This window comes from Callithrix jacchus, chromosome 8, assembly GCF_049354715.1.
Source record: "Callithrix jacchus isolate 240 chromosome 8, calJac240_pri, whole genome shotgun sequence".
Taxonomy (NCBI): Eukaryota; Metazoa; Chordata; class Mammalia; order Primates; family Cebidae; genus Callithrix; species Callithrix jacchus.
Window position 1 is genome coordinate 116,437,515 of NC_133509.1, and position 12,979 is coordinate 116,450,493.

The following is a 12,979-nucleotide window of genomic DNA, read 5'->3' on the forward strand; positions in this document are numbered from 1 at the left end:
ACTGTTTGACTTTCTTATGATTGATACTTATTAGTCTTGGACTCTCTTTTTTCTTTTTAGTTGGAATGGCTAGGTGGTAGGATTATGGGGAATTTTACTGTCTTCTTTATACTTCTGTATTAAAAAAACTGAGATATAATACACCCAGTACATCGTACTGGAAGATGAAATCCTAGACTATAACCAACAGTTAATAATAAACATTATGAGAGATAAGGGTTTGAAATAGTACTGAGAGAAACAGTAGGCTGCCACATGGTCAGCTTTTTAATTAAAGAAGCAAAGATTGTTTCAACTGGCAGCGGTTACAGCACACCTGACTCATGCTACCGTTCAATTATGGCAACTGACATTACACATATATAAGCAACTGGGAGGACAGAGCCCCATAAGACCAATGCTCCAGAGCCCTATCTGTGGAGGACTTCAGTTGCATGGACTAGACAAGTCCGTTTCTTTTTATTGATGCTGGAGCAGCATGGACTACATTTATACCTGTGACACACACGAGGGAAAGCCCGTTCTTGAATGTAATACTGAAAGACATTAACAAAAGGGTGAAATATCATCCTTTTCTGGTCGTGAATAAGCCTATGTTAGAAACAGTGTCTCTAAATATCTTAGGGTTTTCAGAGTCAAATGCTGCACCAGTTAATCCATTCTAGGAGCTATAGTACTGGAAAGAAAATGTAAAGCTGGCAGAACCCAAGAGTACCTACATACCAGTACTGGCAACTAAAGTTGGTAATTTTGAAAAAAACAGGTAACCACTTCCTATTTAGGTTCTCCCATTAGCCTGTTTAAATAATTCAAGCTATTTTTAGAGAAGAAAATTCGGGTGGTGTTTTTAACTTAATGTTTCACTATCAGAAGAATCTGAAATACAACAACCTGGGCAGGTTCTCAAGTTCTTTTTTCTCTTTTTCTTTTTAAGGAACTGGTTTGAGTCACTGCCAGGCGGTCGTCTGATTTAATGTTTACTGAATTTAAGTACTGTTTCAAACTGCCATTAATCTGTCTGTTTTTCCTAAACCAGAAAACATTTGCATCCATGAAAAATGCTTCAGCGTTAGGAAGTATCAAATGCTACCTAAAAGCTGCAGTAACTGCTTTGTGCCTACATTTATCCCTCTCCTGACAAGCTCCTCTAGGACCTGAGCTGAGGGGAAGAAGGGAACCCACCTGATACCTGCAGGACACTTTTCCCTGTGCTTCTCAACTTCTGAAATACAAACCTCCAGGACAGAGCTTCCATCATTTATATTTTGATTAAAAGAGGCATGGACCACTTACATTTGTTTCCCGTATGTACTGCAAGAAATAGACAATGCCCAATTTACAGAGGGCTAGGAAGACTGGAACTTGTGCATCAGGGCTGGCTTCAGCTGCCATGTCATAAAAACGTTTTGCAAGGTGAATATCCTGTAATACAGGGAGGAAACAAAAATGCATTTCTTGTCAAAATAAGTGAAAATATTTAGTGTACATATCAGACAAATTTATTTTACCTTTGAGGTTTTCATTTTAAAAATAAGTTTCCCTCACCTAAAGAAAAATGACAAGCTTTACTTGGGTAAAATTTGTTTAATTATCTAACTGCTTAATATTGAAAGACTTAATTAAAAAACTCATTTTCCCCCAATGTAACATCTCATTTGCTGTGTAGATATGCTGGATACAGCCATATATTCATGCATTGACACTATTAACCTACAGATTTTCAAGGGCGACCTCTGAGACTCACACTAATTTTTTGCTACTTAAAACTTCAATCAGGGTAAGCAATGTCTGGTTTCAGTTTGGGACAGTAATCTTCAAAGTGGGGTAGAGACACTCAAGATTTTACAACAGAGTCCAGGCATGGTGGATCATTTTTGTAATCCCAATGCTTTGGGAGGGTGAGGCAGGATGATCACTTAAGGCCAGGAGTTCAAGACCAGCCTGAGCAACACAGTGAAACTCTCTACAAAAAAATAAGCCAAATTAGCTGGGTGTGATGGCGCCTGCCTGTAGTCCCAGCTACTTGGGAGGCTGAGGTGGGAAGATTGCTTGAACCTAGGAGGCAGAGGTTGCAATGAGCTGAGATGTCACCCACAGCACTCCAGCCTGGGTGACAGAGTGAGACCCTGTCTCCAAATAAAAAAGAAACAGATTTTGTAAGATGTACTTGCATGGACATAAGGAACTCTATTCTGCAGTTCTGCAACTTCCATATGTGCTTTTTCCTAAAAGGGATCTGCTGAGAACAGGCCTGCGTGCACAGCAACATTTTTCCACTTTGCAAAAGGAGGGCATAGCCCTTATCTACCCCACTCTTTCCTCAAGTACACTGCCTTGGGGTGTAAAAATCTCAGGGGCTACCACTGAAAGAGATACCATGAAATACTGGTTCTGGAGAAGGCTCCTTTATTGACTAATTATAAACCGTTATTAGGGTCTCTTGTGTTTCCCTGTGTTAGACATTTTTCTTTTTTTTTTGCCAATCAGTTTGAGCTTATGAGGTTAGCCTTGAACTGATGACCTTGCCTTTGCGAGCGCCATGACCTCCGGCGGGAGCCACTTTGGACCCCCCTAAATTTTTTTTTTTTTTAAGACATATTTCTGTAACAGGTGAAACAAGTCATTCTTATTTTGGCCCAGGCTAGAGTGTTCTGAATTCAGATATGTAACAGAATGGAATGGCGGGAGTTTTCACTTAAAAATCTCATTTCTACTCCTTATTATCAAAGAATACCAGAATTCCATGAGACATGAAGAAGAAAAGCTAAAGACCAAAAATGACTCCCCCCCCCACCAACATATTTAAATACAAGCAGTTACTTTCAGCTAATCCTTATTTTTGTCCTTAGGGTGTGTCAAGAAGAGGTTCTTCAAATAATGGTAACAGTATGGTTAGTGTCTAATTTTTTTAGAAAAATATAACTCAAATGGTTTTTTGGACTGCTGTATTTTTCAAGCTCATGGATCAAACTTCATGTGACTCATACACACTCTGTGGATGATTCACTAGGGTCATTAAATAGATTCAACAGTGTGTAATTAAAACTTAACAAATAATATAATTTTTTTCCAATAGTCAATCTTCATATTATTTGATATTTTCCTATGTTAAATGCTAGATTGATTGTTTTTAGTATTAGTAGCAAGAATATTTTAAACTTTCAAAAAAAAAAAAAAAAAAACCAGAAAACCTGATCCTGGTGTCTTACAAAAAGTAACAGAGTACTGATTTTTATACATGATTATTTATTCTCAAAAGCTAAACACAACTTCCCTCCCTCTACTCTTATCAAAGGAATACTATGCCTTTTATTGTATCTTTATTTACAAGAATTTATATTATTAGCTATACATTGTATTACAAATTAAATTAGAAGAGCACATTAATTTGTTTTATAACCTATTATAAAAACAGATTATGAGTTATAGCATTTTAATCTACAGTCAGTATAGTATTACTAGATGTACTCCATGAAAGCCATAACTTATATATGCTCTTTATATCAGTTATGTCAAACTTCACTTGAATTAAAAATAGAGTCAGCTAGGTGCAGTGGCTCATACCTGCAATCTCTGCACTTTTGGAGGCCGAAGCGCTTGAGTCCCCAGGAGATTGAGACAAACCTAAGGAACATAGTGATACCCCATCTCCATTAAAAAAAAGAAAAGAAAAGAAACCTGTCAGCCTTTCTGATAGAAGCTAAGTCTAATATGGGACACTGGATGACTGGTTTGATAATAAAGAGAGGCTTCAATTCCTCCATTAAGTGGCAGAGATCTTCCAGAAGTTGAACGTACTGAGTTTGTAGCTCCAGAGCCTTGCTGAACTATATTCAAGTATCTAATATTAGTAATATTCTAAATACTAAGCTAAGTTTAAAATATAAACATTTACATACTGAAATTAAATGTCCAAATGTGAACAAAGCAGCAGCATTTGTCAAGAAAGTAGCGCATTAGCAAAAATGAACTTAACTTTCCCTCAATCCTTAAGCAGAGTTAGGTCAATAAAGGGCCTCTAAGTGGCAGAGGAAGGAGTATAATTAACAGTCCATCTCTTAAGTCTTGGTAAAACCTTTTCTTTTCTTTTCTTTTTTTTTTTTTTGAGACAGAGTTTCACTCTTGTTACCCAGTCTGGAGTGCAATGACGCGATCTCGGCTCACTGCAACTTCCGCCTCCTGGGTTCAGGCAATTCTCCTGCCTCAGCCTCCTGAGTAGCTGGGATTACAGGCACATGCCACCATGCCCAGCTAATACTTTGTATTTTTAGTAGAGATGGGGTTTCACCATGTTGACCAGGATGGTCTCGATCTCTTGACCTCGTGATCCACCTGCCTTGGCCTCCCAAAGTGCTGGGATTACAGGCTTGAGCCACCGTGCCCAGCGGTAAAGCCTTTTCAATACTCTTCCTAGAAAAAGGGAAAAGTGAAAGGCTCCAGTGTCAGGGAAAAAATGCTTTCATAAGTTTTTGGTTTCTAATTCTTTGCTTTCAACGCAACTGAAGAGGGACCTAATCAAGTGGCTAGGGGATTGATCATTAGGAATAATTTCTAATGACAAGTTACTCTGATTATTGCCAACTAACTGTTAAGGCAGTTTAAAGAACTATGTGACCATGCTATAACGAAACTCTTCTCGTTTTCATATACATATTTATGTGAATGACATTCTAGTCACACATTTTAACTGAAAAACAGAATTAATGCTAAATCTACTCAATAATTTTTAACAAATACTCCATTTATCTCATTAAGAAATGCATTTTCTTTTTTTTTTTTTTTTTTAATGAGACGGAGTCTTGCTGTGTCACCAGACTGGAGTGCAGTAGTGCAATCTCGGCTTTCTGCAAGTGATTCTCCTGCCTCAGCCTCCTGAGTAGCTGGGACTACAGGTGCACGCCACCATGCCCAGCTAACTTTTGTTTTTCTAGCAGAAACAGGGTTTCACCATGTTGGCCAGAATGGTCTCAATCTCTTTGACTTCATGATCCACTCACCTCAGCCTCCCCAAGGGCTGGGATTACAGGTGTGAGCCACCATGCCTGGCCCATTGCATTTTCAATTAATAATACAAAAGCAAAGTTTTATCAAAACATATTTTTTAAGATTTCATCAACAATGTATTAAGTGATTAACTGTGACCAGTAGTATCTCATGAATTTTTCTTAACACTTAGATGGCTGGTAATAACATTCAAAATTAATTTATATATTTGTTTCAGATAAGTACAATGGAGTGATCAATAAAATAACTAAGCATTAAAAACAATACATTAGTATTACATTCTACAGAAATTGTGGTAGAAAATATAAATTTAGGGAAAACAGGAAAAGCCATAACTTTCAATTAAAGAACTTGCTTGTATATTTCTAAAAAAAATGAATAATGGTGAATGGGTATTAAATTATTGTTATTTAGATTCTACTGGATATTTTAAGCATAAATAAATAATTTTACATAAAAATGTTAATGCTTAACATAGATAGAATTTAGACCCTTTGAAACCTAAGAAAAAACTTAAATGCCAACTTAAAAATGCACAAGGGGGTCTGTAGCTTTTCCCCCTTTGTGGGGAAACGTAGGCAAAACCTTAAGTCATGAGTCCATAGAATGTCAGACTTCCTTAGGAAGGTGTAAGAATCAGAAATAAATTTATCAGTAGAGTACATTTAATTCATTTCAAAATAATTTAGAAATAATAGAATTTGGCTGAAGACTGACAGTTTCTCAAACAAGTAGTAATCAGCAGAGGCAGCACGGCACTTCCATTCCCATGAGTCTGTCTTCAGCTTAATCCCTAAATAGAACAGCGTGGATAGTAATATCTGTGTGTCTCTGTGTGTCCTGGAAGATGAGAGATGGAAGGGCAGTCTTCTGAAATATTACAAATCAGTCCCATAATTTAGTGGCCTGAAATCCAACTGAATGTCAAGGAAAGTCTATTTTCTATACAAATGCAAGTGTTTTCCCCAATCACGATTATATTATTCAAACGTGTTTGGAAGCTACACTCACCTGTTTAATGCCCAGTCCTTTCTCATGCATATATCCCAGATTAAACATAGCTTGTGCACTGTGCTGCTGCTCAGAAGCCAGACGGTAATGAATAAATGCAGTTTCATAATCTACATCGGTGCCAAATCCATAGAAATGGTAGTCTCCGAGCTTAATTCTAGCCACAGTATAGCCTTAAATAAAAGTTAAATGCAAAACTGCCAATAAATAAAGTATGTTTAAAACGGACCAAATTTTTCTTTCCTCCTGTTAACATGCTTACATAAAACAAAGACTTTTAATTTGTAGTACACAAACTTGGTAACAAATCCTTTCAGCCAAGTTATAAAATCCAGTACAGATTTAAACTAGAAGTGTAGCTCTTCTGCAGAAGGCTTTGAAATAAAGAGGTAAAACCAAGTTGGTGTGTGTTGGGGGACAGGTTCAATATACCTAATTCAAAAATTTGAAATCTGAAATGCTCCAAAACCCAAAACTGATGTTCAAAGTCATGTTCAAAGGAAATGGTCACAGGAGCATTTCAGATTTCGGATTAAGGATGCTCAAACAATATGCGCAAATATTCCAAACACACACACACACAAAAAAAAAAAAAAACAAAAAAAAAAAATCTGAAAGCTGAAACACTCTGGTCCTAAGCATTTCAGATAAGGGATACTCAAGCTGTACTCCCTTCTTTCACTAACACTCTTAAGTAAATAATCAGGCTCTATTTTATCATGTCATTTACATTTTAAAATAGTTCAGCTTTGGCTAGGTGCTGGTTCATGCCTATAATCCCAGCACTTTGGAGGCCGAGGCTGGCAGATCACGAGGTTAGGAGATTAAGACCATCCTGGCTAACAAGGTGAAACCCGTTTCTGCTAAAATATAAAAAATAAGCCAGGCGTGTGGCTTGTGCCTGTAGTCCCAGCTCCTCCGGTGGCTGAGGCAGGAGAATCACTTGAACCCAAGCAGCGGAGGTTGCAGTGAGCCAAGATCGCGCCACTGCACTCCAGCTGGGTGACAGAGCAAGAGCCCGTCTCAAAAAAAAAATGAGTCCAGCTTGACCATCTAGGCTTGGAGAAGGAACAGGCAGAGAATGTCAAGAGAAGCATGTATAAAAAATAAATATTCAAAAGAAAAAAAGACTGAGGGAAAAGTTACAGTCTCTTAGGTTTCAGACTAATGTTCTACCATATATTCTATTTAATTCCCATTTCACACAGTATACTAGCCTCAAACTAGAAACCAGAGTGAATCATAGCTTGATGGAAATGTGCAGTACAAAGTCTTTACAATCAAATTTAGAAACTCTGGCTCTAGAAACTTCTATGTTAAGAATAAATACCAATAATATGCAAACAAATTAATTCACAATATCTCTCTGCTTAATTAATTATTATATTTTTTTGAGACGGAGCCTTGCTCTGTTACCTAGGCTGGAGTGCAGTGGCGTGATCTTGGCTCACTGTAACCTCTGCCTCCTGGGTTCAAGTGAATCTCCTGTCTCAGCCTCCTGAGTAGCTGGAATTACAGGCGCCCGGCTAATTTTTCTTTTGTATTTTTAGTAGAGACAGGGTTTCACTATGTTGGCCAGGCTCATTTCGAACTCCTGACCTCAAGTGATCCTCCTGCCTTGGCAGGAAACCAGAGTGAATCATAGCTTGATGGAAATGTGTAGTACAAAGTCTTTACAATCCAATTTAAAAACTGTGGCTCTAGAAACTTCTATGTTAAGAATAAATACCAAAAATCCTCCCAAAGTGTTAGGATTACAGGTGTGAGCCACTACACCCAGCCTCTACTTAATTTAAAGGTGATGAATGACATGATTTAATGTTCATGGAAGATAAACAACATAGGGAGGTCTCTGAGTGAAACTCTTATCCTTGAATTATCACTCACCTTGAGAGGCAGCCCTGTTCCAATGTAGCAAAGCTCTGGGATAAGTTTCATTCTCACCTACAATGGTTGCTTCTCCTACAGAAAAAGAAACAAAATAAAAATCAGGCATTTAAGAAAAGACACTAGACTTACTTTTCATTTGCAAAGTAGGGAGGACAGGTGGAGCATAAGTTAAACAAGAATTGGGATATAAGAAGAATTGAACAAGTACTGAAATTAAACAATTATTGAACTAGAATAGTGGGTTCAAAGCAATGACTGGTTGCAAGAGGTCACTACTTCGTGAAACATGTTTTATTTATAGAACCAATCAGACTACTGAGCCACTTTTCTGCACAGTGTTGGAAAAATGGCAGTTTTGTATCCACTGTATTTTGAAAAATGTATTTATGGAAAGTGCTTAATTTTAAAATGAATGTCAAATCAATTTCTACAGTCAAATCTAGTTATAAAACTATGATGGCTAAAGTAAAATATTAATAACAAGCATGTGTGTTCAGTTTCAGTTATAATAACAATTGTTTCCTAGTGGCTTTTCTTTTTGAACAGATTAACCCGATGTGAACTTGTACATTCTAAATCTAAGGCAGGACTAAAATGAACCTTACTCTGATCAAGAATGAAGGCTGCATTGCTTTGCGCCACTTCGTAGCCCTGTTCAGCCAGGAGGAGGTACTGGATCACTGCAGCATTGTAATCGCCATCTTTATAGCTGTTATAGGCAGTCATAAGCCTTTCAGACCAACGGCCTCGTTCACATACATTCTTAAACAACTGTGTGAGATGGGGAAAAAAAAATAAGTAAAACAAAATAAGAAATACATACCAGAAAATCACTTATGTATTTTGGCTACAAGTGACTATTAAGCTTGCTCTTTCAATTTCTGGCAGCTTTCTTGAATAGACATAGAAGTGTGAAACATATTTAAAGTTTTCACTTACTCTTTAGAAGTCAACAGGTTTATTAAAAAAAAGTTAACAGTACACAATTATTGTGCTATAAAAATCACCATTTACTCTGCCCAGGCAAGGTTCCAATGATTTGTGTGTATTGTCATTCTTAAACTTCCCATGAGATTCATGAGGGACCACCCTATGGGTTAAGTCCTATTAACAGCCACAAGTGAGTAAAGTAAAGCACAGAGATTTAGAAACTTTGCTAAGCATTTATCAATGTCACTCTAAAGTGCCAGGTCTGAGAGAGTTAAGAGGAAAATTTCCAATTAGGAGCTATGAGCATTCCTTTTTGGAACATTCATTCAATGTACACTTCTTTTTTTTTCTTTTTTTCTTTCTTTTTTTTTTTTTTTAAAGAGATAGGCTCTTGCTATGTTGTCCAGGTTGGTCTCAAACTCCTGGGCTCAAGCCATCATCCACCTCAACCTCCTAAGTAGCTGGGACTACAGGCATGTGCCATTGTGCCCAGCTCATACATATTTTTGATCCTGATTATCATCAGATATTGTCTTAGGTGGTGGAGATACTGCAAACACCAATATCTCCCCTTGTACAGCTGACTCTTTTTGGGAGAGACTAAATAATAGGGAGAGACTAAATAATAGGGAGAGACTAAATAGTTACAGACCCTTCAGTCTTCCCTCAGTATATCAAAGCCAGGTAGGCTGAGTCTAGAATTATAGAAGAAAACAAAGAAAATCAGGATTAAAAGCGTAGACTTCCTGTTGGGCAAATCAACTCCCTACACACAAGCTGGTAGAAAAGACCGTACCTCCACTGCAGTGTGACATGACCGCATCACACCTGTGCCGCTGGCATGCATCTGGGCTAGGTTATAGAAAGCCAAGATATGGCCTCCCTGAGAAGCTAAATTAAAATACTTCAAGGCCTGTTTGTAATCTCTCTTGACTCCAATGCCATCTGTAAGAAAAAGAAAAATCACATGAGATAATAGACCTAAGTAAGATTTAGCTAAGCATCAGAGCAGCTTTATATATGAGGAATAAAACTCTAATGAAAGAATTCTTACTAAATATGTGAATCTAATACAAATTAACATATTGATACAGATTAATACAATTTACAATGAAAAACAAGATGTACAAATCATAGAACTGGGAGAACACTTAACCAGCCAGAATTTAGTAACACCCATTTCCATAACATAATGCCATCTAGTGGAAAGCAGCTTAATTTAGGGTGTAACCATTATTAATTCCAGTGTTACTTACTATAGTACATGGAACCAAGCTGTAGTTGCCCATCCACCCAGCCTTGTTCAGCAGCTTTCTGGAAGTACTTCAGGGCTAGATCATAATTCTGTAGAAAAAGATGTCATGTGACGAGAAAGCTCAAAAGGCTGACATACTCAAAAGTTAGGAGATCTACTAAAAGGAATGAACAAAGCATACAAAAAATATTCCTGATGAGTCATTAAAAAGACCACCTTCTAATTCTTGTGATAGATAACAATATACTTTAAGTCACAGGGGGATTAATATTTAAGGTGGTGAAGAAAAGCAATTTGTATGCTGCTCTCAGAAAGTACAAACACTAGTACAACCAGGAATTAAGAAAGTCAGTCTTCTCTGCTGACCCATTAATCGTTTTTAAACCTCAATTTTCCTAATACTAAAGAAGGAAACTTCTTTCCTTTTTCATTTCTTCCCTGGGTACCTTACCAATCGCTACATGATTATTATACTTCAAGGAGAAAAGTTAAAATAAAGGTTACTACTGAATTTTAGTGTTCTAGAATGACTAGAAGGCCTCAAAATGAGAACACATTACTGTCTTTTGTATTAGAGAATACCTATAGATTAGACTCTTAAACATAGCTCTTAGTTTCAGTCTCAAATTAAAAGGACATATTACTTGGAAAGATCATATAGAAAGAAAATAGCAACGTGAATCCAGGGACATCCAACATGAGGAGGTTGCACAGAAGGATAAGATGCAATGGCCAAGGAAACCCAGACTCAGAACACAAGGGAAGGAAGAGGTCAAGTGAGGCAGAACCAAAAAAGTGTCAGTTGCACTGACATTTAGGAGGTTACTGGTAATCTGTACAGAGTATAGTTCCATAAAGAAGAAGTTTGATTGCTAAGAACTCAAGAGTGAATAGCAGCAGCTTAGTCTGGCTCTGAGTGAAGGGCTGGGAGGAGAGAGGTGGTAGCTAGAAGGGGCAAAGGGCAGAACAGAAAGCTTTCCTCCTCCTAAATGAAAGGCAATTATGCATTTTTTCAGGCTTGAGTGAAAAAGTAGGCAAGGAGATGTTTAAGTCCTGAGAAATGGTTAGAGTAGGTGGGGCGGAGAGCAGAGATATAAGAACAAGAAACAGCTCCACACCTTTGGGAGAAAGTGCCAGACACAGAGCTGTTCAATGACAGTGGAGATGGTAGCTGTCGGGTGTGAAGTGGTAGTGAGACAAACTCAGACAAGAGGAAGAGGTTCAGATTTGCTCACAACGGAACAGCACCACCTCGGCTGACTGGAAGCTAATTAAGGAACACGTCCCCACCTCTCCAGCCAACTGCTCGTTAAAGTCAGAATGTCAGACTGAACACTTACAACTTGAACCCCTCTCCCGTAGAGGTAGGCCATTCCAAGGCCACTTTGTCCCACTGGGTTGCCCTGCAAACCAGAGAAATCAGACAAAAAAGTGAAAAGAATTCATTAAAAAATAGGCAAGAATAAATAACTGCAAAATAAATCATTTATAAGCCTATTCAAAAACATGTCTTAGTATTTTTCAATTCAAAACAGGAGTTCTTCTCATCAGACTAAACATAATATTGACTTTTAGACATTTGGGGGCTTTGGTAATTTGCTGAAAAAGAGTAAATAGTAAATTCATTTAGAAATAAATTTTGGTGAGTTACTTTATGAGCATCTGCACCATGAATTTATGACATAAAGCATGACTGATGTATTTCATCAAAATTAAAAGCAGGTCACATTTTTGCAGTTTTTCATTGGTAATGTCCCACTCCAATAAAGAGGAAAGATATCATGGAACATCTTGTAATAACAGCACAATCATATAATAACAGCAATGCTGCTATCAGGTGGCAAAGATATACTTAGGATTATTGGAGTGTCATAGAGCAAAGAGAATCACTGTTTTGGACTAGAAAGAAAACTCTAGAATTCACCTAGACTTAGAGGGACAGATGACATCTTTAAAAAGACTGTCATAGCATTCCTTACGGAAGCATACAAATGACATCTGGAATTGCAGTAACATGTATAAGAGTTGACAGAGAGGTAAGTGTACATACTGAAGACATACAAGGTTTTAGGTATTCATATGCAGTTTTCTGAGCCAAAGAAAGCCTAAATTATGTACTATAATTATGAAAAGTATCCTATTATGTAAGCTTTTAAATTTCATGTTGCAATACAAATAGGTAGATTATATAACTCCCAGTTCCATTACTAAAAATCAATATTTCCCTGATTAGGAAACTTAACTAAAAATCAACAATCTGGTTCCTAAAAAAATTGCTTTTTATCCAGAGGGCTTTGTCTAATCAATACATTCATATGAATCATATTTAATAAGCAGTTTCAATAATGTATAGTGTGAGTTGGTTAAGATTAACCCTTTAATATAACAAATTTATTTATTAAAATAATAGTAATATGGTACACATTTCAGTACACTGAGACAAAGTCTTACCATGTCAGCAGCTTTCTTAAAGTAGTGGAGAGCTGTCTCATTACTCTGAGGGACAATGTCACTTCCTTCCGAATACATCTAGAAAACAGATCCCAATTTCAGTAAGAGCTGTAACCCTCTCTTCAAGTACATTTTTCTCCTTTATTATCTCCTTTTGGTTTTTGTTAGATGTCATGAAATCATTTCCAAAAAACTTAGAATTCCCCACAGGATATTTTAGAATTAAAAGCAAAGGCTGGGTGCGGTTGCTGATGCTGGCATTCCAGCACTTTGGGAGGCTGAGGCAGGCAGATCACCTGAGGTGAGGAGTTCAAGACCAGCCTAGTCAGTATGGCAAAACCCTGTCTCTACCAAAAATATAAAAATTAGCCGGGTGTGGTGGCACATGCCTATAATCCCAGCTACTCGGGAAGCTGAGGCAGCAGAATCACTTGTGCT

At 37.4% G+C, this 12,979-nt stretch overlaps 1 protein-coding gene across 2 annotated transcripts in view; it reads right to left on the reverse strand.

Moving 5' to 3' along the window:
* SEL1L (SEL1L adaptor subunit of SYVN1 ubiquitin ligase) overlaps positions 1-12,979 on the reverse strand; it is a 61,912-nt gene that overhangs the window by 6,037 nt on the left and 42,896 nt on the right. For both annotated transcript variants that reach the window (XM_009006412.5, XM_002754169.6), the window contains exons 13-20: positions 12,542-12,619; positions 11,431-11,493; positions 10,092-10,179; positions 9,632-9,780; positions 8,511-8,676; positions 7,903-7,977; positions 6,016-6,188; positions 1,294-1,422 (exon numbers count right to left, since the gene is read on the reverse strand). In XM_009006412.5, the coding sequence (XP_009004660.1) occupies positions 1,294-1,422; positions 6,016-6,188; positions 7,903-7,977; positions 8,511-8,676; positions 9,632-9,780; positions 10,092-10,179; positions 11,431-11,493; positions 12,542-12,619 (921 nt within the window). The remainder of the gene's footprint in view (positions 1-1,293; positions 1,423-6,015; positions 6,189-7,902; positions 7,978-8,510; positions 8,677-9,631; positions 9,781-10,091; positions 10,180-11,430; positions 11,494-12,541; positions 12,620-12,979) is intronic.